Raw genomic sequence first — 26611 nt, forward strand, 5'->3', positions numbered from 1 at the left:
CAGCAGTCATTCCTCCCCCAAATTACGCCAATTACTATTCCCGAACTAACTTTAAGGCAGACGTCTGCTCGTTGCTTGCTGAAGCTCCAGTCACAGCTCTTGTTGCGTACTTTGCGTGTCTGTTCATCCTCCAGTCGTTTTCATTGAGTAAACTGGGGTGAAAGTGCACAGGGAACCAGCCACTTGCTAGCTTTGCAGTCTTGTTATCCTCGGTCCTGCAAAAGTAACCAACTGTCAAGTTGCACCATGTCTGCTCAAGTTATTAGCGGTAAAGAAGTTTCTGCGTAAGTATGATTCTGTTATTTCCATATCTCAGCAATTTGTCAAACTAGAGTGTGTGTGCGACTTAACTTTGTGAAGTAAAGTTATTACCCCCGTATTTGAATAGCTATTGCTATGACTAGAAAGGATTAGTCAGTCAATGCATTTCATTTATGTCCTGCCGTGATTGTACCTCTGGTGTGATACAAGACACAAGCAGCAACAATAGAGTTGTAAACTGGGGCATTGCACAGGTCGTCAACCACCACGTGCAACCGAGTAAAATTATTTCCACGAGACTGCTTCTGTTCAAGCGCGTCGAGAATTTTGATAGACTCATTTACCTCCGCTATCACGTTGCTTCCATGCTCTCGACTGTCGCCTTAATGATTGTAAGTTATCAGTGAATTGTCATGCGATAGACTGTAATAGTGAAGTATTAGTACACCTTAAACAGCTCTGCATGTTTGGGGGTAAGTTTATGTAAAACATCAGAATTTCTGTAGAAATGAAGACCGCAGAAGTGCAGCCTGTACTCAGAGGGGCCGTTAAGTTGTTGGACCACGAGTTTTGTTTTGATTCACAAGACAGTCACTTGTCCTCGGTACTCTATCCTACACATTCTCACATATTTTTCTTCTTGTCCCTCAAGATTGATGAAGCCTCTTGCACACTGGGAATTTTGCTTTCTTGTTTGATTGTTAGAGTTGGAAATTCTGCATTTGATTTAGTACAATTATGGGTGGCACACTTTCTGCATTTAGATGCACGCCTTTGTCACGAGATAAGACTTAATGTGATCCCTCACATCATCCATTTGTTAATGATTTCAGGGAGACTGACCCACAAGTCTTGCATTAAGAATGCCCTGTCAAGAGGGCCATTTGACTTCTATTCTGCACTTCCGTTCAAATACTAAATGAGGGTCATACCTCTTTCAGACATCAAGTCTGTGTGTGTGTGTGCGTGTCTGTATGGCTACAAGAGGGCTGTGTGAGACTGACATTTGTGTGTCATGGGTTGCTTAAAACAGATAACATGGGTAATTACATCACAGCTACTCTGTGGCCTTGATCAGAGTTCAGATCTGCTGTGCTATAGGATAGTCACAGTGGCTGTGGGGATGAGGTGCTCATTTGACCAGCCTCCCTTTGGTTCACTGACCCCAATCTGAGCTGGTGGTGTTACTACTGTGTGCAAGAATATTACACTGGAATAAACAATATGATATATGATTCAGTATCTGTCTTTGATGTACAATATTCAACATGAGTGAGTACACCCCTGTGCAATATCACTTAAATGTCAAATTATTCAAAATTGTATCACCTCACAATTATTGCATTATTTATAAGTTGACAGGTAAAGTATTTTCTCTTATGAACAATCAAAAACAAATACTTTAGAAAGACCATATTGAAAAATACAAGCCTAAAAGTAAGTAACTTTGCTAGATAACATAAAAAGGGGTCTGATGAATATTGGGAGCACATTCTTTGGTAAGATGAGACCAAGATGGCATGTGTGGCGTGAACCTGCCCAGGACTACCACACTGAATGCATAGTCCCAACAGTGAAGAATGGAAGTGGGTGTGTGGTGATATGGGGTTGCATGAATGCAAAAGGTGTTGAGGAGATAGAAAAGAATAGAATGCCTTATACTAAAATACAGTCTGACAAGATGACTCCCATTCTCCAGAAACTTTAGCATGATAACGAGCTACAACACACTGCCAAACACACAAGAGTTTTCTTAAAAAGGAATGATTGAAAACTATGATCTGGCCTAGTATGTTGTCTGTAGATAGAACACCTTTGGCCGGTTCCTCGCGCATATCACAAACACTTGCACAAATGTGGTTGGTCCTCTATTGTGATTAATTAAGGTAAATGATGATTCAGGTCCTTCATTTTGTTGATTTGATTTGTGCAAGAGATTAGGGAAAATACACTTTTAAAGACGACTTATAACTTTCTTGTCTCTGTTTCCTTTAATCTGTATTGAAACACCCATAACTCTCCAAACTGACTTGAATTGCATACTCAGGCTAAACATAATACAAGCACTGTCTTGTTGTTTACAAAAGCTTATCTGTATGAAGGAATGTTCAATGTAAGCTGGCATTCTTCAGAGTTTAATCAATTGTCCTGTGCAGATTGGCCAAGAGTGACTTCGCAACATATTGACCTTCATTGGGATAATAATCAAACTACACATTGGATTTTTGTATTTTATTTGTGCTATTCAGTTGATAATTTAATAGGAGTTAAAACATTTTTTTTTATAATTTAATAGTTTTGTGTCCCATCTCAATAACACAACCATGGGCATATCCACATTTTTCATGCCACAAATGAGCACTGACAAATGACAATGGTTTTGCTTTAGTTCATTTCAGGCTGGGCTCTAGCTTCACCCATTAAGGTAAGGGTAGCTTTCAGAATTGCCACACGCCTCCCTCTGAACTTCAGTTTTGGGAATGCCTGGAGGTAGCCTCAGGCCTGTTTGCAGTACAGAGATCCGGCCCTAGGGGGCTCTCATTGCCGTTCTTCTGACATTTTATTTCAGCAGTTATCCCTAACCCTTCACCCCTCCCCACCTTCTGGAATTTTCATGGTTAGCTGGATGGCTTTTGAAATTGTGTAAAATTAAGTACCTCAGTGATGCTAGCAGCTCATTTGTCATCTAGTGTTCTGATGCAGTGTGTGATTGTGAAAGGTACTCTGTGTCTCCACAGGCTGGTGAGGGAGAGGCTGAAGAAAGAGGTAGAGGCCATGAAGACCCATGATCCCAACTTCAGACCCGGGCTGGTCGTCTTACAGGTCTGTGTGTGTGTGTGTGTGTGTGTGGGCATAGGTTTATTATAAGATTATTTTGATATTCTCAATTAATCTCCTATTTATCTCCATGTCATTGCTTGCTTTCATATGCAGAAGGATAGCAGGTAAAGAGTTTGTCATTTTTTGCAGCTGGTGTCCTTGAGATAGCATGAGAGGAGGCACTCGACATTGTAGACATTCATTACAAGAATTGCAAGGTTTATTGCCTAGTGCAGGGGTTTTCAACTGTACTGTACTGTTCAACAAGTACGCCAGTGTAGAAAAACGCTCACAGGAAGGTAGTTTGAAAGGGCAAAAGACACCTCATTGCTTTTGCAGCAAGCTCTGGAAATTTTGTCTGGCAACTTATCCATAACTTAAGTCATATGAAAATCACGCAACATCTGTTGCATGTACTCAATAGGCTTGGCATTCAAGAAAACGTGATGCGTCTCCATATGCCGCAGTAGTTTAGACGGCTTCATGGCTTCAGTTGACAGTGGTACCTCCTCTCCTGCTCTGTCTGTCGTCACTGTAAATCCGTTTTTGATGTATTCCTCATTGTATTTTCTTTTTCTTTTTTGACTTTGTTTCCCTGTATCCTGTGAAGGTGTAGCTTTGTTGGAAGCCTGTCCTTGTCCCTCTGTCGTGGCAGTCTGTCCCTCTGTCGTGGCAGCCTGTCCCTCTGTCACTCTCCTCACTAAAAACCGATCCATTGGTGTTTCTGACCAGCTAACTCGACGAAATGTTAGCGAAGGACAGTAAATAACTTCAGTCGTTCACCAAAAGTATTACTTTTTCGACTAAACTTCAAAAGTACACGTAGGCTGTGTTTAACTGCAGATGCTTGTCAACTTCGCGCGCGAGACTGTTCGTTATGAATAATATGCGTATGGCGTGACGTTAGGGACGCAATGCATTAACATTAGCAAAGCAGAGGCTACCATAGACTGGATAGGTGCAAGGCTACATTCTGTCAGCGTGAATCTCCTTTATATTATTTTAGACATATTTTTCTTATTTTAGAAATTTAGATAGATATAAATCTAGATATTCAAGAGTAATCTGGAAATGTGTTGAAATATCAAAGCGAATTTATAAAAAAATCAATGATCAACATAGGCTCATGTCGCAGACCCCCTGAAATGCCGTCGCGGACCACCAGGGGGCTGCGGCCCCCCGGTTGAAAACCCCTGGCCTAGTGGATCCAGTGTTATTTGCCCTGGGCATCATTCTGACATGTCCCTCCACCTTAATGTGATTCAGACTGACTGATGTCCCAAATTCAGGCTGACTGATGTCTTTCACGACATTCTTGCCAGCTTTTTTTACGGAAATGAATAGATATGTCTTTGCTCTGTAGGTTGGAGACCGTGATGATTCCAATCTGTACATCAATATGAAGCTGAAGGCAGCCGCTGAGGTAAGGACAAGTCCAGCATTACTTGAGCTAGTCGTGCTGCAATATGAAAAGGACTGGCCTATACAGAAGACTGATTTTTAAAGATATTTAAAGAAAACATTGGCTGATACAGATTGTTTAGAGGTGTTTCAGTTTCTTTCTTTGTATTTGGACAAATCCTCCAAATGAAAATGTGTTTTATCAACTGAAATTAACACTGAATATCTGTTTTTGCTCATTAAAGATTGGAATAAATGCAACACACTTGAGGCTTCCCAAGACCGCTACAGAGGACGAGGTAAAGACGAGCACTGATTAGAGCTCATCTCATCCATAGTCTTTGTTTAGAGATGGAGATCATCTCAACAGAATACAACACAGATTCATGCCTTCTCATCCATTCATTCATTCATTCACTCATTCATTCATTCATTCATATACTTATTCACACACTCCCTCTCCCTGTATGAAGGTTTTACACAGTGTCAGAGAGGTCAACGAGAACTCCAGCATCCATGGACTCATAGTGCAGCTGCCTTTGGACTCGAACAACAAGATCGACACGGAGAAAGTGACCAATGCCGTAGCTCCTGAGAAAGATGTGGATGGGTGAGTCATGTGACGCACTGCATTGTTGGAGTTTTTTAGATGGGTACAGTCAGAGATGGGCACTTGTATCAGAGAGACCTCCCCAGGAGTGGCTAGCAGAGGCAAGGATGTCCTGTTGTGGATGTTTAAATCCCTCCGGTCCAATGTTTGCTTGTAGTTTTGCTATTGCATTGTATTGATATATGCTGTCATTTGTCAGAACAAGTGCTGGTGAAGGAAGGGTTCTAAATGAAAGAGAAAACTAACAGATTGAATTTGCAGAATTAAAGATCTTAGTTTGGTTACAAAGTAATTTTTTCTCTGCTGTAAATGCACTAATTCACAGGATCGCGTAATTTAATTTAATTTTAATTTTTTTGAAGTGTAACCGATGCTGTGGAGAGATAATTCATTTGGAGATGTCAATCAAATGCTCTGCGTTTATATAAGAGCTGTTAATCATCCCCCTGGTGAAACTGTCAATTGACTGTCTCTTCTTTGCTGAGTGTTACGCTCTTCATCACAACCTGAAGCCGAATTCAACTGGGTCAGTTAAACGTAATTAAGAGAAACACTGTGCGCATTGATTATTGATTTTGTTTCTTTTAATTTACTACCTGTTAGAAACATGATTCTTCACAGACAAAGTTTTGAATGCATCTGGCTTAAAAACCATCAATAAACCCCAGTGGTCTGTAATTATGGAGAAATCAATATGGAGGTTATGATGAGCCAGGCCTCTGTTTTCGTGCCTTACCTAACGATCCAGAAGGTTGGTCTTCAAGTAGATTTAATAGGTGTGTGTGTGTGTGTGATGTACAGGTTGACCAGTATAAATGCTGGGAAGCTCTCACGGGGTGACCTTGGTGACTGCTTCCTGCCTTGCACTCCCAATGGCTGCATGGAGCTGATCAAACAGACAGGTGGGTCATCGTGCTGTGGGGGAAGAGGTGCATCATGGGAGATTCATTAGAGGACTCTCCACTGAACTGCACTATTCTCTCACCCTTCAGTACTCCTCCAACACATTAACCCAGCACCTGTTAAAGGTGGATGGGCCTGTGCTTCAACCCCATCTTCTCTTTGCATAACCATGAAATCTGCATTGATATTTTCTCTGAACATAGCTGACACTATGATGGATATGATGTTAAATATTCCAAATTGGATCTCAGTTTGGTGTGAAAGTACTCTACACCAGTGTTTCTCAAACTTTTTCAGGCCAAGGACCACTTAGCCAATAAAAAAAAAACTCGCGGACCATCTAACTAAATAGTATATTCCCGGAACAACAGGCCTCCTACCCAGACCTGGCACCAGACAATTGTTAGCGGCACGTGATTTTCGCGGGTGGGCACTTCTTTTTTATCGGTAGGCTAGTTATAGATATGACAATGCGCTAGGCAAAGCATCTGGAACCCTGCTCCATGCGTGACTTGGTTAAGTTACAAACTATAGTTCGCTCACAGCCTCATACTCCCATCACACACTCAGACACGCCAATGTATCACTAAACACCAATAAACACAACGATGCGCATACCGACCACGCGACCGCAGTAATTCACTACCAACCGTAGGCTAGCCGACTGGCATTAATATAGCCATCCTAGTAGTCAACTTTTCATAATTATGAGTTGTCATTATCCAACGTCACACAACACAGAATAAAGTTATCACCGATCCATGACCTTCTTAATAGATTAGGCTACTCTTTAATAGATTAGGCTTCTACTGATTGAGTTCTCTTCGTTCTGAGTTGTATGTTAGAGATGTCGCAATAATTTATTTGTGGCCGTCGCGGACCACTACGGGGCACTTGCGGACCACCAGTGGTCCGCGGACCACACTTTGAGAACGACTGCTCTACACAGTATGTTGACAAAATTGCATTAATTAAGTATTGCCTGTTTTGCTTTGTACATGCAATCCAATCCCAGTGGATAATATACTTGAGCATGCACATGAATTCCCAGCCACTGCAGGATCCCTATGTCTGCTAATTAACAGACCTTTACCTTTTTACCTTGGTAGCTTTGTGAAACAAAGCATTTCATATAGGATATTACTGTAAGTTTAATCACACCTAATTTCACAACAAAAGACATTGCTTAGATACCAATCACTACTCCCTGTTTAAAGACACACACTCCAGACACTATTTAGTCTCTGCATGGCATTTATTAAACGCCCCCAGCCCACCACCACCCCCTGCCCCCACCTTCAATTTCTCGAGCGGTCTGGCTTTGTGTCTCTGTGTTCAGGTGTGTCGGTTGCAGGAAAGCGTGCAGTGGTGGTCGGACGCAGTAAGATTGTTGGCGCTCCCATGCACGACCTCTTGCTTTGGAATCACGCCACTGTCACCACCTGCCACTCCAAAACCGCTGACCTGGCTGCAGAAGTAAGAGCAAAACTTTACTCATTTATAATTAACAGGCTTTTTAAAGGAGCCCTACTCCAGAATGATACACTGTTAAATTAAGGCACAGATATCCACAGTATTCACAATACTGTAGAATTGCACAGAGGTTGCATCAACACTTGAGGGCAGTGTAGCACAGATATATTCAGAGTTTTCTGTCAACAAATTATAAGAGCTTTTCTGCTGTTCGAATATGCAAAATGCATCTGTATTTGACTTAGACCTATTCCCGAGCTTTTTGTTTTATTTCTTGCAAGGTTGTAAACAGTTGTAAAGTGTCCACATAAAACAATCTGCCTGTCCGCTGAGAGAGCCGATGCTTCCTCTTTCTGTAATATAAACTCCATATTGTAACATATTCACTCACTTACGGAATCATTTACCGAAGCCTGACTGTAGTACCTAACCTAATCTCCCCAGATAGGGAGGGCAGACATACTGGTGACTGGCATTGGGAAACCAGAGATAGTAAAAGGGGATTGGATCAAGGAGGGAGCCGTGGTTATTGACTGTGGCATCAATCACATCCCAGGTGAGTAGTGTTGCAGACAGTCACACCCAGCCAAACCAGAATTGTAGAACCTCTTATGGCTTATTTTAACTCTGGGTATTGTTAACACAATACAAAGCCGCAGAGTGACAGTAAGCATCAACTTGATTGCTTGTAACATTGTTTGGTAATATCATGGGTCCATCATGACATTTCTTCTGCACTATATCACCAGTGTATTGTGTGTCTGTGTCTGTGTGTGTGTGTGTGTCTGTGTCACTGTCTGTGTCTGTGTGTCTTTAGACAGCACTAAAGCCAGTGGGAAGCGTGTTGTGGGGGATGTTGAGTACAGCTCGGCTAAGCAGCGAGCATCCTTCATCACGCCTGTGCCTGGAGGTGTGGGGCCCATGACCGTGGCTATGCTTATGCAGGTACACAACTATACATCACACTAAAGCACAGACCTATCTCAGACCTGACCGTGGCTATGCTTATGCAGGTACACAACTGTACATCACACTAAAGCACAGACCTATCTCAGACCAGACCTTCAAACCCAAAGAAGCCCTGAACTCTGTAGTGAGATGGGTCATAACACCTTACTTTCAGGATAATGCATTCTGAGAAATCTGTGTTGTAGATTTTTATGAAAACAGGCCTACATATATGCGGTGTTTGAAAACTGGAAATTAGTTGAAAATGGATCTAAGAATAAAGCCTTATAAACACGTTGCTAATGAGCTAAGTGTTATGATGTCGTCCTGTCGCTGCCCGAACCGTTCCGCACATGTTCAAAAGTCCGGGCATGTGCAGAATTTAACATCTTTTACAACACTGCCTGATCCGTTTCACGCATGCAGGACTGTTTCTGCAGGGAAAGGCAGAAAGCCCAAACCAGAGCGGTAGAAAAGACAGCAGTGTATGATGTGACGTGGACTAACAAAAAACAATCCTCCCAGCAGCCTTGTATCAACGTATTTCCCACCTTATTTCGTTGAAGCATCTTTTCACAATCAATTCCAATAAAACAAGAGTAGCCGTGCTACCTTTCTGTGGCCACGCCATATAATCAGACCGATGTCAAACAACTGACCGCTCGCAATGCATAGTTTAAACACTGCAAACATCCGTGGTACAAATCAGGCAGGAATATCTTGTGATTCCGAGTGCAGATGTGCAGAACTGATCTAGCAGCTGATACGGATCGGGCAGCGACAATTCTCACTGACACTGTTGTCAACGACCAATCAATCGACCAATTAGCTACCAATCAACTGATGTTCATAAAAAGTGAAATATATTCATATTGAAAAAATAAATATATGTTTTCTGTTCATGAAATGCCTTCTTTCCTTCCTTTCGGGCATCGTGACCCTCGTCTTTTTCGCAATATTTCCACAGAATACAGTGGTTAGTGCCAAGCGTTTCCTTGATGCCCACAAGCCTGGGAAGTGGAATATCTCCTACACCAATCTCAACCTGCAGAAGCCCGTGCCAAGGTGTGCCTGTCATCACTGTACACACTGCTCACATGGCTCACGAGTCATTGCTTTTAAGACTGGCATGAATTATTGAAAGAATGTACCCTTCAGATCAGACTCGGGGTTGCTGGAGTACAGCTTCTGAGATATGTGTAAGGTGGTTTCAAGTGTGTGTTTGTGTGTGCTTTCTGTTCATTTTCTTAGGCAAGCTCATTACATGTTTTATCTACCCCCAGCACACACATACATACACACATTGCTGAGCATGATGTAGATTTTAAGACTCACGTGACTCATTCATTGCCATCAATTTTCATCAGATGTCCTCACCAAGTAGTTTTACTTTGTTTGCTTGGCAGTGATGTCTTTTGGACAAACACACGCCACCTCATTTTGACATTGTTTGAATGCAGAAAAAGAAATAGGAAGTATTGAACCCAACTCTCAATAGTTAAAACCCCAATTTTGACCCTTGACCCTTGGCCCCCTGTCTTCTTTAGTGACATTGTGATCTCGCGCTCCTGCGTGCCCAAGCCCATTGACACACTGGCTAAGGAGATCGGCCTGCTGACGGATGAGGTGGAGCTCTATGGGAAGACCAAGGCCAAGATCCAGCTGGAGACGATCAATCGCCTGCAGGCCCAGCCGGACGGGAAATACGTGGTGGTCACTGGGTACAGTGTCTCTCTCTCTCTCTCTCTCTCTCTCATGTCTGCTGGTTCATTTGTTTGTCTATCATTCAGAATTTGTATAATTTTTCACCTCGTCCCTTTCTTGTTTCTTTCTTAATTTCTTTCTTTCTCATTTTCTCTCTCTCTTTAGCATCTGTCTTGCTTTTAACATTAGTCTCAGTGTGGACTATTGTTACATTATTTCTTTCCTCATTTCTTAATTTCTTTGAGTCTCTTTCACTCACATCATATAACTGTGTATCTTTGTTGCTCAGTGTGAGTTATGCTCTCTCTCCGTTCTCATGACCCTCCAGGATCACCCCCACACCCCTGGGGGAGGGTAAGAGCACCACGACCATAGGCCTGGTGCAGGCTCTCGGTGCTCACCTCAAACTCAACGTGTTCGCCTGCGTCAGACAGCCCTCCCAGGGTCCCACCTTTGGCATTAAAGGTGCGTTTGGGTTGGATAGACCTCACTTCTGATGGGCTTTTTACCCTAACAGGTGGATGGAGCTCTGTCAGAGGATGTGGACATGTTCATTTTAAGACGATATTCTGGACATTTTTGTAGGGCTTTTAACCTGATGGATGTTTTAAGAAGCATGGGTCACTGGGAATACATTTTTGTTGAAACTGATTTTGACAGATTTTATTCAGTGATTTTTGAGCATTAATGCATGTTTATGAAGCTATTTAATTCAGCAAATTTCATAATTGTATCCCTTTCAAAAAGGGCTTTTTTTTATACACCCATGTGGTTGTCTGCCACAGTAGTAAAATTCTGATGGCTTTTTTTTCCTTAGGGGGTGCTGCAGGGGGAGGCTACTCTCAGGTCATTCCAATGGAGGAGGTACGATCACTTCATTTTTATATCTTTAATGCATATGTTTGATAATACTTATTTTGTGTTTAATATTAATGCCTATTTTGTGTTTGATTTGTAGTTTAACCTCCATCTCACCGGTGACATCCACGCCATCACTGCTGCCAACAACTTGGTGGCGGCGGCCATCGAGGCGCGCATGTTCCACGAAGCCACCCAGTCCGACAATGTAAACATCCTCCGCTGCAAGGATTTTCTATTTAAACAATTTGCCACGCGGAGTCTTCGCTCTGAATAAATTATGACAGCCCTGATGTGGAACACCAGAGCTGCTGACGCACATAATTCGTCACCTTTCTCCTCACCTTCTCTCTCCTAATTTGTCTCTCTCTCTCCTCTCCACTCCATCTCTCGGTTTCATAATCGGCTCTCTTTCGCTTCCATCTACAGGCTCTGTATAACCGGCTGGTGCCCTTGAGTGGTGGGCAGAGAAAGTTCTCCCCCATCCAGATAAACAGACTAAAGGTGATTATCAACGATTATCCAACTTAAAACAAGACTTCATGTTGAAACTTGCAGTATAGGATATATATGTGCAGCTTGCAATAAAGGAGATGTGTGGTGTCACTCAGAGATGACTCTTCTCCGGTGAGCCAAATTGGACAGTAAGTGAGGGCTCAATATGGAGTGCCTTTTATGTCAGCTTCTGGTTACCCATCACCAGCTTTCTGGTCCAGAGATCAGTTTTTTTCTAAATATGCCTGTATAGATATATACATTAGGGTACCTTTAGTGTGTTTTTCTGTGGAGTGTGTTATACATGGGCAGTGTTGTATATGGAGCCTTCTTTTGATGTCTTCACAGAAACTTGGCATTGAGAAAACTGATCCAACCACTTTGACTGAGGAGGAGATCACTCGATTCGCTCGGCTGGACATGGATCCCGAATCTATTACCTGGCAGAGAGGTAGAGAGTTCTTTCAGCCACAAATATACTGTTGAATCTCTAAATCTCACACTTATCGGTTGCTAAGTGAAAACGGGAATTATATGTTGCTGTTGATGGGTTTTGGCCAAAACTCTTAAACAGATATGACAGATGCTTATATAATGGTTATTTTGTGTGATTTACTGAAGTTGACTTTGTTGTCTGTCTATCTCTGTCTTCATTAGTATTGGACACCAATGACCGCTTCCTGAGGAAGATAACTGTTGGCGAGTCAGCGACGGAGAAAGGACACACCAGATCAGTATGGGAATGCACTAAACAGACCATGAGTCAAGACAATGAACAATATAGTCCCACTTCACTTTCATCTAATGTGATGAAACCAAATGGTTGTATAATGTTTCAAACAGAGGTTTGGGCTGTGGACATTTTTTACATTTCGAATGTCACACACTGGTATCACTAAATAAGCATCTTCAGCTTTAGTCTGTGCGTGAACTCTGTGTTTTCTCTAGCAATTTTAAAACAGTTCGATATGCTTCTACAACGGCCTACAACTCCATTATTATGTCCAAGCTTGCCTTGGCAAATTAATGAGAAATGGCCCTAAAAATAACAGCGTAATTGTAGTGTTTATGTCTATCTGTAGGTTGCCATTGTCAACACTCTACTTAAGTGGTTGTATTCATACAGCATGTTTAGCCGAGTATTGAGCTCTGGCTGTGTTGTTCTCACACGCCCCAATCAAATAATCGGCCAGAACCTGAGTGCAAATAGGTTGAGTAATCACCAATAGTACTTCAACGAGCGTAGCTTGAAAAAGGTCAGAAGTTAATGAAGCTACTGAATAGCACTGTATTAAAAAAAGAAAGTCTGATTATTCTTCTGCTTGAATCAAGTGTTTTTTTTCTTACACGGTGTACCTTTTGAAAGGGTGGTCTCACAAGCTTCCCCCAGCCTTAATTAGGAGAAAAGAGCTTTAAAGAGTATTCAAGTAATTTCTGTTTCATTGTGTGATGAACAATTACTATGCCCATATGGAAAAGTATTCAGATTTTTACTTTTTGTTTTATTAATCCCATTTTCTGAACAATAGTCATAAAAAGTAAGAAACTGGCCATAAAGATTAACGTGACGGTCCCATCACCAACCACTCTGTCTGTGTTTCTTTCTGTCTTTCTTTCTGTATCTCTGTCTCTATCTTACTATCTCTCCTTCCTGCAGTGTCAGTTTGACATCACGGTGGCCAGTGAGATCATGGCCGTGCTGGCTCTGACCAGCGGCCTGGAGGACATGCGGCAGCGCCTGGCCAAAATGGTGGTAGCCTCCAGCCGCAGCGGAGAGCCAGTCACCACAGAGGACCTGGTCAGTGAATCTTGATTTAAGGTGGTGGTCTGCAGATGGAGGGAGAGGGAGACAAAAGGAAGAGGAGTCTATAAGGGATCAGAGGGAGGCGGGACATGAAGGGGAGGGGGACAGGAAGAAATGGAACAGCAAGGAATGAGCAAATGTAGAGAAATTGTTGAACATTTCTGTAGAGAATGTTGTGGGGTAAAATCTTGGTAAACCACCTTCATGGCCACCAGAGAGTTTGACTGCGAGGTCCTTCCTCAATTGGAGGGAGAAGGCAGAACAAGACAGAAGAGGAAGAGAACCTGGCGGGCTGATGGAGAGAGAGGAAAAAATGATAGAGGGAGAGATGTTTATATTATATATAATTCGGTTTATTAAAATTAGTTAAAATCTAGATAAACCACCTCTGAACACGGAGAGCTGCTGTGGCGCATTGATTGGAGGGAGAGAGAGAAATGGATTAGGGAACTGAAGAATGTTTTTCTGAATGTGAAGAAACATTTGAAGGGGAAGAGAAAGGGATAGGGATGAAGCAACCCCCCGTCAAGAGAGTGGATCAAGAAAGTGGTAATCAAAAGAGGAGGAGGGGTTGTAGAAGAAAATGGAGGGAGGGACACTGGTAATGTTGTGATGAAAATTAGAGGGTGTCCACTAGGATGGAGCTGTCAATATATCAATGAAGCCACTGAATTATTTAAAGATGGATAAGGGGGTTAGGAGGAGAGAAGAAAGGAAGAGAAAGAAGGGGAGAGTGTGAGAAAAGAAATATGCACGCATACTAAATGCCCATTGAGTTTAGGTGTTTCTGCCAGACTTATTGTTAACAGCTAACAGCAAAATCCAGCACTTAACCATGCAATAGACATGTTGGCTATAGACAAACCTTGGAAGCAGAATGGGTCGTACTGGAGAGCTGAGTGGCTAAACGTGGCACTGTCATAAGATCCCATCTTTGCCGCAGGTCAGTTTGCTAAATAACTACCGTACTAGATCTGCCCTGGTCAACTGTAAGTGCTAGGTAGAAGCGTCTAGGAGCAACAACAGCTGAGCCTTGAAGCTGTAGACCACGTAAACTTACAGAGCGGGGCTGCCGAGTGCTGAAGTGTGTCGCTGAATCCCTCACTTCCGAGTTCCAAACCGTCTCTGGCTGCAACATCAGCTTAAGAACTGTGCGTTGGGAGCTCCGTGAAGTGGGTGTCAATGGCTGTCTCTGGATCAGTGGAAACACATTTGCTGGAGTGATGAATCAGGCTTCACTGTCTGGCAGTCTGATGGACGAATCTGGGTTTTGCAGATGCCAGGAGAGCAGCACCTACAGGGATGCACAGTGCCAACTGTAAAGTTTGGTGGAGGAGGGATAATGGTCTGGGGCTGTTTTTCAGGGTTTTGGATTTGGAATGGGATGTCCAATATATACAGCTCATATAGGTGTGAGGGTCAGGTGTCCATATACTTTTGGCTATATGGTGTACTTGTAAAGGAAAAAGCATGTAACCTTGGAAGATAGAGGTGGGAAGATGCATGGCGGTCAGACCAGAGGCAGCATGGATTGATTCCACATCTTAAGGGAGGAGGAAAGGACCATGTGTTTGTACAGCTCACTGGCTTTGCTACACACTAAAAAAATCTTTCAATCTGAAATGTCCTCCCATTCACCCGTCTCGTATTGACCTGCTGGTGAGTGGTAGTAGCTGTCCCCGGGATTCTAGACTCAGAGTGTTTACCTGCGGGACCTAACATATATATATATAACATATAATGTGTCAGAGGGTTATGGTCAATCTCTTTTTTTGTTTTGTTTTGTTTGTATTGTTTACTTGTTTTTTACTGCGTTTTAGAATAGTCCCCTCACAAATTTGTATTTATTTGTCATCACTAACTATCATTGTAGTTTTCACCCTTGCCATGTAAATGAATCAGTCTCTCTCTCTCTCTCTCACTTTGTCTATCTCTCTCTCACCTTGTCTCTGTCTCTTTCTCTCTTTCTCTCTCTCACCTTGTCTCTGTGTCTCTTTTTCTTTCTCTCTCTCTCAGGGTGTCAGTGGAGCTTTGACTGTCCTCATGAGGGATGCCATCAAGCCCAACCTCATGCAGACGCTGGAGGTGAGAAAACATGCCTTTTAAGCAAAAAATAAAGTTAAACAGCATACTTCCATTGAGTAGAAATCTCTTTGCAGTGTCCATCACCAAGAAGGCTGCACATAAATAAAAAATACCAATGCAAAACATCATGACACAAAAAAAATTAAATTGTGAAAAATCTGGGGGCTTTTCTGAAGAGTGCCTGAATTTACACTGACAAGCACGGACGCTATAGCTGTTTCCAAGTGGAAGTGATTCAGGAGGCACCTGAAGACTTAAATTGGTTTTATGGATGATTCTTTTGTTTATGTGTGGGCGGTGGAGCGACGCATGTGCTCGTCCATACATGTTTGGGCTTTATCTTACAAGACAGCAGGAGGAAAGAAAACACCCTGGAGCATTTTCAACATACAAAAAAATACATAATTTCTCTTTTATCGGTCTTTAGACTGTCAGTGTCTGTTGTGCATCGGAAAACATGCAACTCCTCTCCAGTGATCCCCAGATGAGAACAGTTTTAGCCCCCACCAAATGCTGCAGTGCCCCTGGTTACACAGCTTTATTTTAAGTCCTCAAATCCAGCATCCTAAAATATGCAAATGGTTGACGGATTTATAAAATTGCCTCCTGTTCTCCTTGAAAACCTGTTCAAGGCAGAGATCAGGCCAGAATCCATTAGGCATAAAAACTGCAGTTTAGGAGCAATTGGTTTTTAAGCTGATGCAGTTGTAGATGCATTGGTGTTAACTCTTGCCTTCTTTTAGGGAACCCCTGTGTTTGTGCATGCTGGACCCTTTGCCAACATCGCCCATGGAAACTCCTCCATCTTGGCTGATAAAATTGCCTTGAAGCTGGTGGGACCACAGGGGTTTGTGGGTAAGAGGTGCTGGGACAGCTGCTTGCCTGATAATATGTTGTGTCATTTCATAATGTCTAAGAGGCTTTTTAATAAAGGCACACTAGTCAAACTAGTAATGTAGTAAATGTTTACAATGAATGGGGACTGTAATTGTAATGAGATAAAAAAAAAAGTAAAGGTAAAGTGTTCAATGTACATTGACATGTACTGTGCTAATGTATCCTATTAATATCATGTCAGTTTGCATTTTCTTGTGTATCATCTATCTGCCTCTTGAATGAAAAGGGTTTACCAAAACAGCAGAGAATAAATCTGAACTCTGCACCTCTATTACAGTGACAGAGGCAGGCTTTGGTGCTGACATCGGCATGGAAAAGTTCTTCAACATCAAGTGCCGTCACTCAGGGTTACGGCCCCACGTCGTGGTTCTGGTGGCCACAGTCCGAGCCCTGAAGATGCACGGAGGAGGCCCAAAGGTATGTCGTAGAACAATTTGTTCTTTGTGCTCCTCCTACAATAAGAGTTCTCAGTCTCCTGCTGATGAAACCCCCCCCGGCACTCCATATCTTCTCTCTCTCTAGCTCAGCCCAAAGCCCACCTGGTTTGTGATTTATAATGCTCTTGTATAATAATTATTTTACTATAACTATAACTTATAATAACTTAAACTATATAACTGTAACTTGTAAAAACTACAACCATATAACTATAACTAATCCTTTTGTATAATAATTGTATTACTATAACTGTAACTATATAGTAACTAAGCATAACTATAATCCTCTTGATTAGCTAAATCAGGTGTGTTCAGCTGATCAAAAGTGCCACTCTTAAGCTGGTGTCAGGTGGTTTGAAAATCTTTGGCTAGAGGGACAACAGGGTATTGCAGAAGTTAGGGGTGGGTCGTAGGCAAAAAGCCCGTCGGCATGGCCTTGTAAGTGTTCATCATAATAATAATAATAATAATAATAGTAATTTTCTACCTCGGTAATATCATGGTTACCCTGGCTGTTCCAACCGGACCCTGAGACTAAACAATAATTTTTTTTTTGTTTGTTTGTTTGTTGCTGTTTTTTTTCCAAGTCTTATTTTTTCTTCTTTTTTCATCCATCAGTTGAACTTAACTAAATGACTGTCAATTGACATATTTCTTTTATTTTTTGGTAAACATAAACAGCACTATGTCCCTGTCACTCAAAAACAAGTCTCATCCTTAATCTTCCACCCAGTGCCATTTCCCCCTATCTGCAGCAGTGCTGTGTGTGCAGTACACACAGCAGCCGTGGCATAAATGTCAGCATCATTTTCATGGATTCTGTGCCACCGCTGAGAAAAAGTAATTATGTCTCCCACTGCGCCGAGGTTACAGAGGACGGCAACGGAATGCGCTCGCACTCCTGCCGATAAATATTCCTCCCGCTAAATATTCCTCCTTCTAACAAACTGTCAGGCTGCGAGGCTGTGCCACCATGATGGGGGTTACCGGGGAGACCACCCTGAGTGGTGACCTCTGACATAGACCTGCTTCACCTTTTTTCTTCCTCTTCTTCTTCCCACTTCCAGGTTACTGCCGGGATGCCGCTCCCGAAAGAGTACTTGGAGGAGGTAATGTTGTGGGTTTTTTTTTTCACACAATCACATTTAATGAGCTAGAGAGTGAGAAAAAGAAATTGGAGCGTCTCATTTAGACATTTGGACTATATGTGGTTGGGAGGGATTTACAACACAAACAGCACTTGAAATTTCTTAGTAACTCCAAATGCTCCCTGAAGGCTTGGTTTGAATGAGGTTTGGAAATCTTTGGCTAGAGGGACAGGGTTTGGCAGAAGTTAAGGATGGGTCGTAGGCAAAAAGCATGTAGGTGTGGTAAACGTTCATTACTGACGTGCTTCTAGTCCACAGTTTCTCCAGACAGTGGAACATCTGTCATGGACTGCCATAGTCTTGTGTGGTCCATTTGAGATGCATATTTGCATCAGCTAACATTTCAGTACATCACATCATGGTGTATGTTAATGAACTTGGGCTAGTATAGTACATTAGTCAGCGGTAGGGCACATTATGTTTCTATTTCTGTGCCATTGCATAGACATTAATCCCAAACAGTCATCGTTTATATTGTCCTCATTGTATCGCTGCAGAACCTGGAGCTGTTGGAGAAGGGGTGCAGTAACATGCTGAAACAGGTGGAGAACGCCAGAGCTTTTGGAGTTCCAGTTGTCGTGGCTGTGAACGCATTCAAGTTAGTGCCACTGGTCGTCATTATTCGTTCCTAAATAGGCTGTTTTGCCCTAATCCTGGAAACTACTTGCTGTTCCTATTTATCTGTATTGACAAAGTGTAGAGTATGGCAAAAAAGACCTGGTGTGAGAGATGCGTCATGCTTTTGGATGTGAATTCCTGTCATCCCATTAGTTTAACTGAGCCTGCCATCCTGCTGGGCTTGTTCATCCTTTATACAGTGCATTCAGAAAGTATTCAGACCCCTTCACCTTTCTTTCCTTTTTGATAAAATTGCAAAGAATTCTAAAAATTGTGGGGGTTTTTTCCGGTTTGTCATTATGGGGTGTTGAATGTAGACTGCTGAGGGAAAAACATGAATTTTACAATTTTAGCACGAGGCTGCAACATAATAAAATGTGAAAAAAGCCGAAGGGGTCTGAATGTATTCTGAATGCACTGAACCTTTTTTTTTCTGTCTCGTGTTCAGAGCTTACTGGAAAAGCCCTAGGATAGTGCTTTTCAACTGTGACGTTTTCTAACCACAAATACACGTTTTCCCCCTTCCATCCAAATTTCATTGTATGCAAAGCTATACAATGACAATAAAGACTTTCTATTCTATCCTCTCCTCCTGTGCGCATGTAGGACTGACACTGACGCTGAGCTGGACATGATCTGTAAACTGGCCAAGGAGGCCGGCGCCTTCGATGCCGTGCGCTGCACTCACTGGGCAGAGGGGGGCGCTGGTGCAGTGGCTTTGGGAGAGGCGGTTCAGAAGGCATCAGAAGCACCCAGTAACTTCAGGTTCCTGTACGACACAGAGGTAACACACCCATCTCTCAATCATAATCATATCTAATGGGTGGTCATTTGATTGGCTGTTGAGGCTCAAATATCACCAAACTTTTGCCAGAATCACGGACTCTACCTTTTAAAGACAGCCTGGCTCTGCCAAACCCAGTTTCAGTGAGAGGTCTCTCACCCACAGATGTATCTAATGTCTGATGATTGCTGTTCCGACTAAAAGCATATTTGTAATTAAATGGAAGCAGCTTTAAAATTGCTGGTACGTAGTGACCGCCCTCCCCTCCATACATTCTCCGAAGGCTGTGATTATTACCTCCATTCATATTTCCCCAGGCTGCACAAATGGCCCATTAGGCTCTGGCCCCCATGGCTTGTGGTGCAGCCGTCCATTTCATCCCATACCAAGCCTGCTCATTTCCAGTCTTTTTATTTCATTTAACTCCGGAGCGCTCTACGCGTTTCATTAATTGTCTCATTATTCTCTTTATATTCTCTTCACTCTGTGTTTTTTCTTTTGTTTTGTTTTTCCCGGGTGGGGGGGGGGTTGGTGGTTGGTCTGTCAGTAGGAAAAGGCTCTTTTTCACACCCCTGTGCAGCATCTGGTCCGGGCCGCTGTTGATAGAACAGTTATTTTGTATTTGTCCAAGTGAGAAATGTGATTTGCATAATGCAGGATGGTCGGTGAGATTGGTGAAATGATGCATGCCTAGTAGGTTCCAGCCTCTCGCATGGATTATAGATTCAGTGCTGAGTTACTTTTTATGACTGTGTGTGGGGAGGGTGTTGAATGGACAATTTTATTTTATTGTTTCTGATGATATGATATCTATTGACTTGTGTTCTCATACATTGTATTTGCCTTTGGGTGTGTATTGTGTGCATTCAGTAATGTGTGTTTTGTTTGTATATCTGTTTGACTGTCTATTTTTGCACACTTGTCCCCAATAGCTGCCCATTGTTGACAAGATCCGGATCATTGCCCAGAAAATATACGGGGCGGATGATGTCGAGCTTCTTCCCGAGGCACAGCAGAAGGTGGAGCGCTATACCAGACAGGTAGTACCCACGTTGCCATGGCAACACAAAACGAGCATGAGGAAGTGTCTTTGAAGGGCTTCACCCCAGACCCACCTTGACTGACAACGTGAAAGTGTGTCTGAAAAAAATAAAAATAGAGAGCACATGGTTAGGCATTGAACATGAGCTCTGGAAAATTCATGAATATTTTCCCCCTGGTATAGTCAGAATTGTAATCACCAGCTGTTGGGGTGTTGTGTGTAGCTGTCCACCTTTTGGGGGGGGGTTAAGAAACTGGCACTTTAACTGTTGTCTCAGAAGTATTATAACTGTTATATTATACTATATTGTATCCACAGTCTATAAAACAAATCAGATATTTGTATGTTCAACATGTTTTGATTGGTTTCTCTGCAGGGATTTGGCAATCTGCCCATCTGTATGGCCAAAACTCACCTGTCCCTGTCCCATGACCCTGAGAAGAAGGGTGTGCCCAAAGGGTTTATTCTACCTATCAGAGATATCCGTGCCAGTGTAGGGGCGGGGTTCCTATTCCCATTGGTTGGCACGGTAAGTTTTGTGGTCACGACACATGAAAAGTAAAAGATGAAAGCACCCATTTTTATCAGTTAGGCTCTCTACTCTAATTCCAGGGCACTGTGCATGAAAGGTACATGTCGTGTTTTTATTTTTTTTGCTTCACTGACTTCTCTCTTTGGTCAAACCCAGATGCCAACTATGCCAGGATTGCCTACTCGTCCCTGCTTTTATGACATTGACCTTGACCCGGTGACTGGGGAGGTCAACGGACTCTTCTAAGAGACACGACTCAAGTATCTTGGTATACAGTTATATTTTACTTTGGCTCTACCAAACCCAGTTTCAATGAGTTTGCTGTTAAATGACAGTGTGTCCTTTTCATTGTTCAGACCAATTATGACTGCTCACTTCTTCTCATCAGTAATTCTGTGTTCTGTGGACTTATTGTTATCTACATTTCTCTGTGTTTCTTTCACTCACCCATGGGAATCACAAATGTCCTCTTAAACCATGCTACTCTCTGTGTGTTTCTGCAGATGGTTGGTTGGACCCTTCTCCCTCTTGTCTTGAGGAAACGTGACGGAGTGAGTTGCTTAGTAGCTGGAAACATTTCCCTCCCTCCCTCTCACCCACCCATTTTATGTCGAGGATGTCAATCAATCTGTTTTGCTTTCTGTGTCTTTTGCGCTCGCTCTTTCTCTCTCTCTCTCTCTCTCTCTCTCTCTCTTAGTTTTCTTATGGAGTAGAGACCAGACATTGTATTTAATGTCGCCATATGGGATTTTCTCATCTGGGTTAAATTCCCCTATTTTTGAAAAACTGACATTAATGTCTGAAGATTCAAACTGAACTTGTAGGTACCATGAACTTCAGTCACTCAGTAACACTAAATTTACCACGTGGATTGTATATTTGAACAAAGTTCTAACTGTATTTGTACTAATGTTAAATGCATTTCACTGGAATAATCTAAACAACTGATTTTGTACTGTGACAGAATCTTTACTGCAGCCTTTGTCATCCTTTGTAATTCTAAGGTTAAATTTGTAATGTCTGTGTAGAATAAATAAATATTTCTTATGAATACTGGTGGCATTGTCATGTGTATGCTTTCACTGATATATAATATATACTTCATTTTGAAATACATTTGCATTTGTATGCTGTGCAGAAGGGCGTTTGTTTGCGTGATTGTCTCCATGCATGGTGTGGAATTAAAATGACATTGTCTGACAGCACTTTCCAACGGTTGTGTCTTGCTTTGTGCGATGTACATGCATTGCCTAAAGATAAATATATTTTCTTTATCTTGTTTAAGCACTCAGAAGTGCACCAGGATACACAAATGTGTGGCTTATTATTCAAAAGACAGAGAAAACCATGAGGTGTCTGACCTTTTGTGCAACATAATAATGGTCTAAATAAAACCAACCAACTGTTGTGTGTATCCTCACACTTGCATATTTATGTGTAGATCACATATAAGCCTGTTGTGGTGGAAATTCAGATGAGGGGTCATCTGGCCTTTTTCAGTAACATCTTGAATGTTATTAACCAGATATTCGACTTTTTGTGTTTTTCACAATATTAAATTGATACAACCTCACACAGCATGTCAATCACGATGTTACCATAGAGACGCAGCGCGATGCTTTTCCAGAGCTTGTGGATTTAGCCGCGCGCATGCATACATCGATGAGGAAGACCGAAGCATGCGACTGCAGAGCACTGCAGTGTCTCGGGCATCAAGATGTTGCGGTTGAACTTGGAGTAGAAACACCGAGAAGTAAGTACTTTTTCCCGTTATGTTACTACATGATATGAGAACTTGCACTTGGAATAGGGAAAGTATTAAACAATATCAAATAAAGGTTGAATAGAGTGCAGCCGAGATTAGCTTTGGTCTACATTAAAGCTCGTGTGTGATTAGTACGAGGTAGTGCTTCTCATTGATCGCTGATAGCGTTTAAAATGCATGTTTTAATCAAATAATTGTTTTGTGCGGTCAAAGGTGTAAACTAAAACAGTGAAATGATGGTTTTCTTTGCGCCCGGTTCCTCACAAAGTTTATAGAATTCAATTTAATTCAACATGAATGTTAATTCAGCGAAATTGCATGGAATTACATTAATTTAATTTAGAAGCATGTACACCAATTTGTGTAGTGAATTATGAGTCACAGGGCGTGGGCAAGCATGTAAAGGGTCAAAATTGATTGGTCACGCACCCTCAGCACTGTGAGTCACTTTGTAGGACTGTTATTTTACTGTCACCCTTCAAAGACCTGCAAGAATGATTTACATGTAATATATCAGTTTAGGTTGTACATGTTTACATTTTTCCATTGGCTTTAATAAGTATATACATTTCTTGTGCTTTTTTTCTTGTTTACTCTGTTTTAGCATTAGGCGCAAGAATTAGGCTTCTCTGGCACGTTTATTAAACACAGAATACTGATACAGACGGGAGTAGATACCAAGGATCTTATAAGTGGGAAATTGCACCGGGGTATTTACGCACAACACACCGACTGACTGACAGAAAATACACGCTGACGTTAACTGACGTCACAAAAACGTTCCAAATTCAAAGATTAATCACAAAATCAACATCAACAGAGAAGACACAGAATTATGGGCACTACACACAATCAGGAAGTGCACCCAGAACAAACAACACCACTTGCACGCTACACTATGTTCTCATGTATTCAAGGCATGGCAAGGAAAGTTTATTTGTATAGCACATTTCATACACAGACGCAAATCAGTGTGCTTTACATAATTAAAGCAAAAGGAACATCCAAAGCTCTTAAGAGCACAAATCAATAAAAGATACAAATATTTTAAGTATAAATATATAGTGCATAAAGAAGTGATGAAAAGAACAATATAAATCATTAAAAGAAAGCACACAGTACACAATTCAAAGATAAATAATATTTTAGATTAGCTAGTGAAAAGAGGCACATGAAAAGAGAAACGCTTTAAACCTGGATTTAAAAATTGCTACATTTTGGGCAGATCTAAGATCTTCTGGCAGATTGTTCTAGTTGTATGCGGCACAACAGCTAACTGCTACTCCACCATGCTTGGTTTGGACTCTCCTAACTGGGTTCTTTGCCTGTGCTCTTTTCCTCTAGCTGACCTGAATCTATGGATTTAAAAGCCCTACTCAGTTTATATTCTTTAAACATATCAGAGATGTATTCTGGACCCAGACCATTCAGTTATTTATAGACTAGTAGCAGCACTTTAAAATCTATTCTGTAACTAACTGGGGCTATTGTAAAGATTTTAGCACTGGAATAATGTGCTCTGTTCTCTTGGTCCTGGATGAAACTCTAGCAGCAGCTTTTTGAATGAGCTGTTGCTGTTTAATGTTTTTTTGGTCTTGGCATGAAAAGTTGGGCTCATCCAATTATTTATTTGCTCTAAAAATGGACACAGTGAGTCAATTGGGCTTTAGTCATCTGGTGAGAAAGCCAGATATATCTGTGTCATCTGCATAATTATGGTAAGCAATGTTGTTCTGTAGAATTTGGCAGCATATAGAGATTGCACAGAAGGGTTATTAATGGTTCTCCTTACAAAGTGTGGACTGACTATTGAATTATAACAAAATCACCTGTTTGCTGTTCTGTAGGTGGCAACCAGCTGACTCATACCTGAAGTGGGGACAATGTCTCTCAAGGAGGCTCCAGCGCCTCATTACCAAGGCAAAGTGGTGCTCAGGAGAAAGTTGACTGGCCCTTCAAGGCTGCTCCTAGGCAAATGTAAATCCAGGTACAAGCGACAAAACTGTAGTCCTAATGACAAAACACCAGATAGCCCCCACAGAAGATCCAAGAACTCCATGCTGAACTATAACTATTCTGTTCAGGAGGAGACAGCACAGGAGCCTTCTGGAAGCACACCGAATCCTCTCAGTCCGTGCAAGGAAAGTAAACAACTAGAGAGTTCCTCTGAACCTCGCTACCTCTCACTAAAACCATACAGAGATCAAGAAAGTGAACAGAGTAAAGCACCAGAAAGCTCAAGACCAAATGCTTGGAAGAAATTCTTCTGCCCAAGATGTCTGAGGTTCAAGCCGTCTCTCGGCGATGAAGATCAAAGCCATGATTTCACTTTTTACAACCAACAAACAAGAGACTCATTTGATATGGCCGTTAGGCCATCCATTATTTACCAAGTCATCGAACAAAAAGTGGAACAACAGACAAGAGTTGCGGAGACTGAGTGCAGGCAAGCCACGAAAACAGAGCACTCTTTTCTGAAGGGGCTCTTCTATCTGCGAGAGAAACTGGCTTCCCCAAAACCAAACCACAATGGTTCAGAGCCAGCGTTTGTTGTCCAGGAAGACAGCCTTTGTCCATGCCTCAACCTTAGGAAACAGTTGAGACATCAGGTGAGACATAGAGCCAAGAAGCCCTCACCTTTCTTTCAGGAGCGCATTGGGAGTGCACAGGATTACATCCAGGAGGAGACTATTGTGCTTTCCAACAGACACACTGATGAGGCTATTCACAGCGTCTGTCAGAGTGTCCATGATGGAGGTCCTCACATGGAGACACTAGAAGTGAGTGTGGATGTGACACCTGTGACATCAGAGTGTGAATCCAAAACCAGCACATTGGATGCCAGCCGTACTGAGACCTGTGGTAAACCCAACGCTCATTTGGATGAAGATGATGCAGAATGTGCTTTGCTTTCTGAGGAGAAAACGGTGGCTGCTGGAATGAATGGAACCGATGAACCGGAGACATCACCTGATGTAAGGAGCTGTCAGAAGCAAGAAGATGAGAAGGAGGAGGGGGAGGAGGTGGAGGAGGAGAACCACGTAGCAGTTAATGCCTCAGAAAACCTGTTCATATGTGAATCATCAGTACCAACTGAGGTGAACCAGGAAGACCCAGCTGTGGAGCACGAGTGCGAGAGCACAGTGGATGAAGATGGACAAACAACCTCCCATTCAAGTCTAGCAAATCATTCTGATATTGTTTTGTCCTGTCAATATGAAAGTGGACTGTCATCTGAAGAAGTAATGGACAATGTAGATGCAATCATGCCATGCCCTGATGGTTTTCTTAGCAAAAATGGACTTGATATCCCTCAGAGAGAAGAACCTGAACCTAGAAATCAGCTCAGTGATCTTCAGCCACCAGAGATAATCCTCTACCAGACAGCCCGTCTTTTGGTTCAGGCAGCAATGGAGGCTGCCCTAAGGCAGTTGGAAAAGGACCTCGTGGACTCAGTTGCTGGATGTTATGAAGAGACTGGAGATTACTGAGTCACTGTATTTATGTTTATATATGAGGACGCTCTGCTGTGTGCTGCAGGAACAATCTGTTCTTTTCACTGTCTATATGTGCCATTCATTACTTTATTTATTGGTAAAATAGTTGCATAATGTTGTGGAAAAAAATAAATGAACAAATGAGCATTCCTTGTCTCTTTTCTGCGATGTATTGTGTTTTGTATTATTCATTTACTGCTACAAAACATGACGGTTTGAGTCATTTCCAGAAGTCTTTGTATTGTCTTACACTGTGACTGTACATCAGTCAAATACAATACGTTTTCAATTAAAAAAACCTCATGTGTAGAGCTTTCACACAAAATTGCAAAGTGGAGGAGCAGTTTCCATAGCAATAAAACAATCACACTTAATGGTAGTCCTAAAGCCTCCTTTAGTCTCCAGCGCCCTCTGGTGGTTCATATTTTTACAGCAGGTTTCACCAAAACGGGCAGTGAATTATTTTCCTAGCATTTGTTCCTTGTTTCCTAGTTGTTTCATCACTTCATGCCAGGAATGAAGAGCCAGA

The 26611-nt window shown here is 42.1% G+C and overlaps 2 protein-coding genes across 2 annotated transcripts; both read left to right on the top strand.

Annotated features, from left to right (window-relative positions):
* The first annotated feature begins 71 nt into the window (after positions 1–71).
* On the top strand, positions 72–21876 carry mthfd1b (methylenetetrahydrofolate dehydrogenase (NADP+ dependent) 1b). The gene is made up of 28 exons (XM_012836818.3): positions 72–284; positions 3000–3084; positions 4445–4504; positions 4728–4781; positions 4956–5092; positions 5894–5994; positions 7335–7471; positions 7913–8024; positions 8286–8413; positions 9384–9481; positions 9964–10137; positions 10449–10585; positions 10938–10984; positions 11079–11186; positions 11408–11482; positions 11822–11924; positions 12131–12207; positions 13131–13271; positions 15294–15362; positions 16106–16217; positions 16537–16676; positions 17764–17805; positions 18342–18442; positions 19069–19246; positions 20179–20286; positions 20665–20817; positions 20977–21088; positions 21324–21876. Exons 1-27 carry the CDS (start codon positions 247–249, stop codon positions 21064–21066), a joined length of 2805 nt encoding a protein of 934 aa, XP_012692272.2. The 5' UTR covers positions 72–246; the 3' UTR covers positions 21067–21088; positions 21324–21876.
* A 401-nt stretch (positions 21877–22277) lies between these two features.
* Positions 22278–26222, top strand: LOC116223526. Its single transcript, XM_031580594.2, has 2 exons — positions 22278–22573; positions 24433–26222. Exon 2 carries the CDS (start codon positions 24469–24471, stop codon positions 26074–26076), a length of 1608 nt encoding a protein of 535 aa, XP_031436454.1. The 5' UTR covers positions 22278–22573; positions 24433–24468; the 3' UTR covers positions 26077–26222.
* The last annotated feature ends 389 nt before the right edge of the window (positions 26223–26611 follow it).

Source organism: Clupea harengus, chromosome 14, assembly GCF_900700415.2.
Source record: "Clupea harengus chromosome 14, Ch_v2.0.2, whole genome shotgun sequence".
In the NCBI taxonomy this organism is placed as follows: domain Eukaryota; kingdom Metazoa; phylum Chordata; class Actinopteri; order Clupeiformes; family Clupeidae; genus Clupea; species Clupea harengus.

What these genes read in the sequence shown, in the direction of transcription:
- mthfd1b (XM_012836818.3), top strand. Translation starts at nt 247, where the DNA reads ATGTCTGCTCAAGTTATTAGCGGTAAAGAAGTTTCTGC. An exon ending in CCTGAGAAAGATGTGGATGG is followed by an intron (nt 5,093 to 5,893) that starts GTGAGTCATGTG and finishes TGTGATGTACAG; the next exon opens with GTTGACCAGTATAAATGCTG. An exon ending in TGGAGCGCTATACCAGACAG is followed by an intron (nt 20,287 to 20,664) that starts GTAGTACCCACG and finishes GTTTCTCTGCAG; the next exon opens with GGATTTGGCAATCTGCCCAT.
- LOC116223526 (XM_031580594.2), top strand. Translation starts at nt 24,469, where the DNA reads ATGTCTCTCAAGGAGGCTCCAGCGCCTCATTACCAAGGCAAAGTGGTG.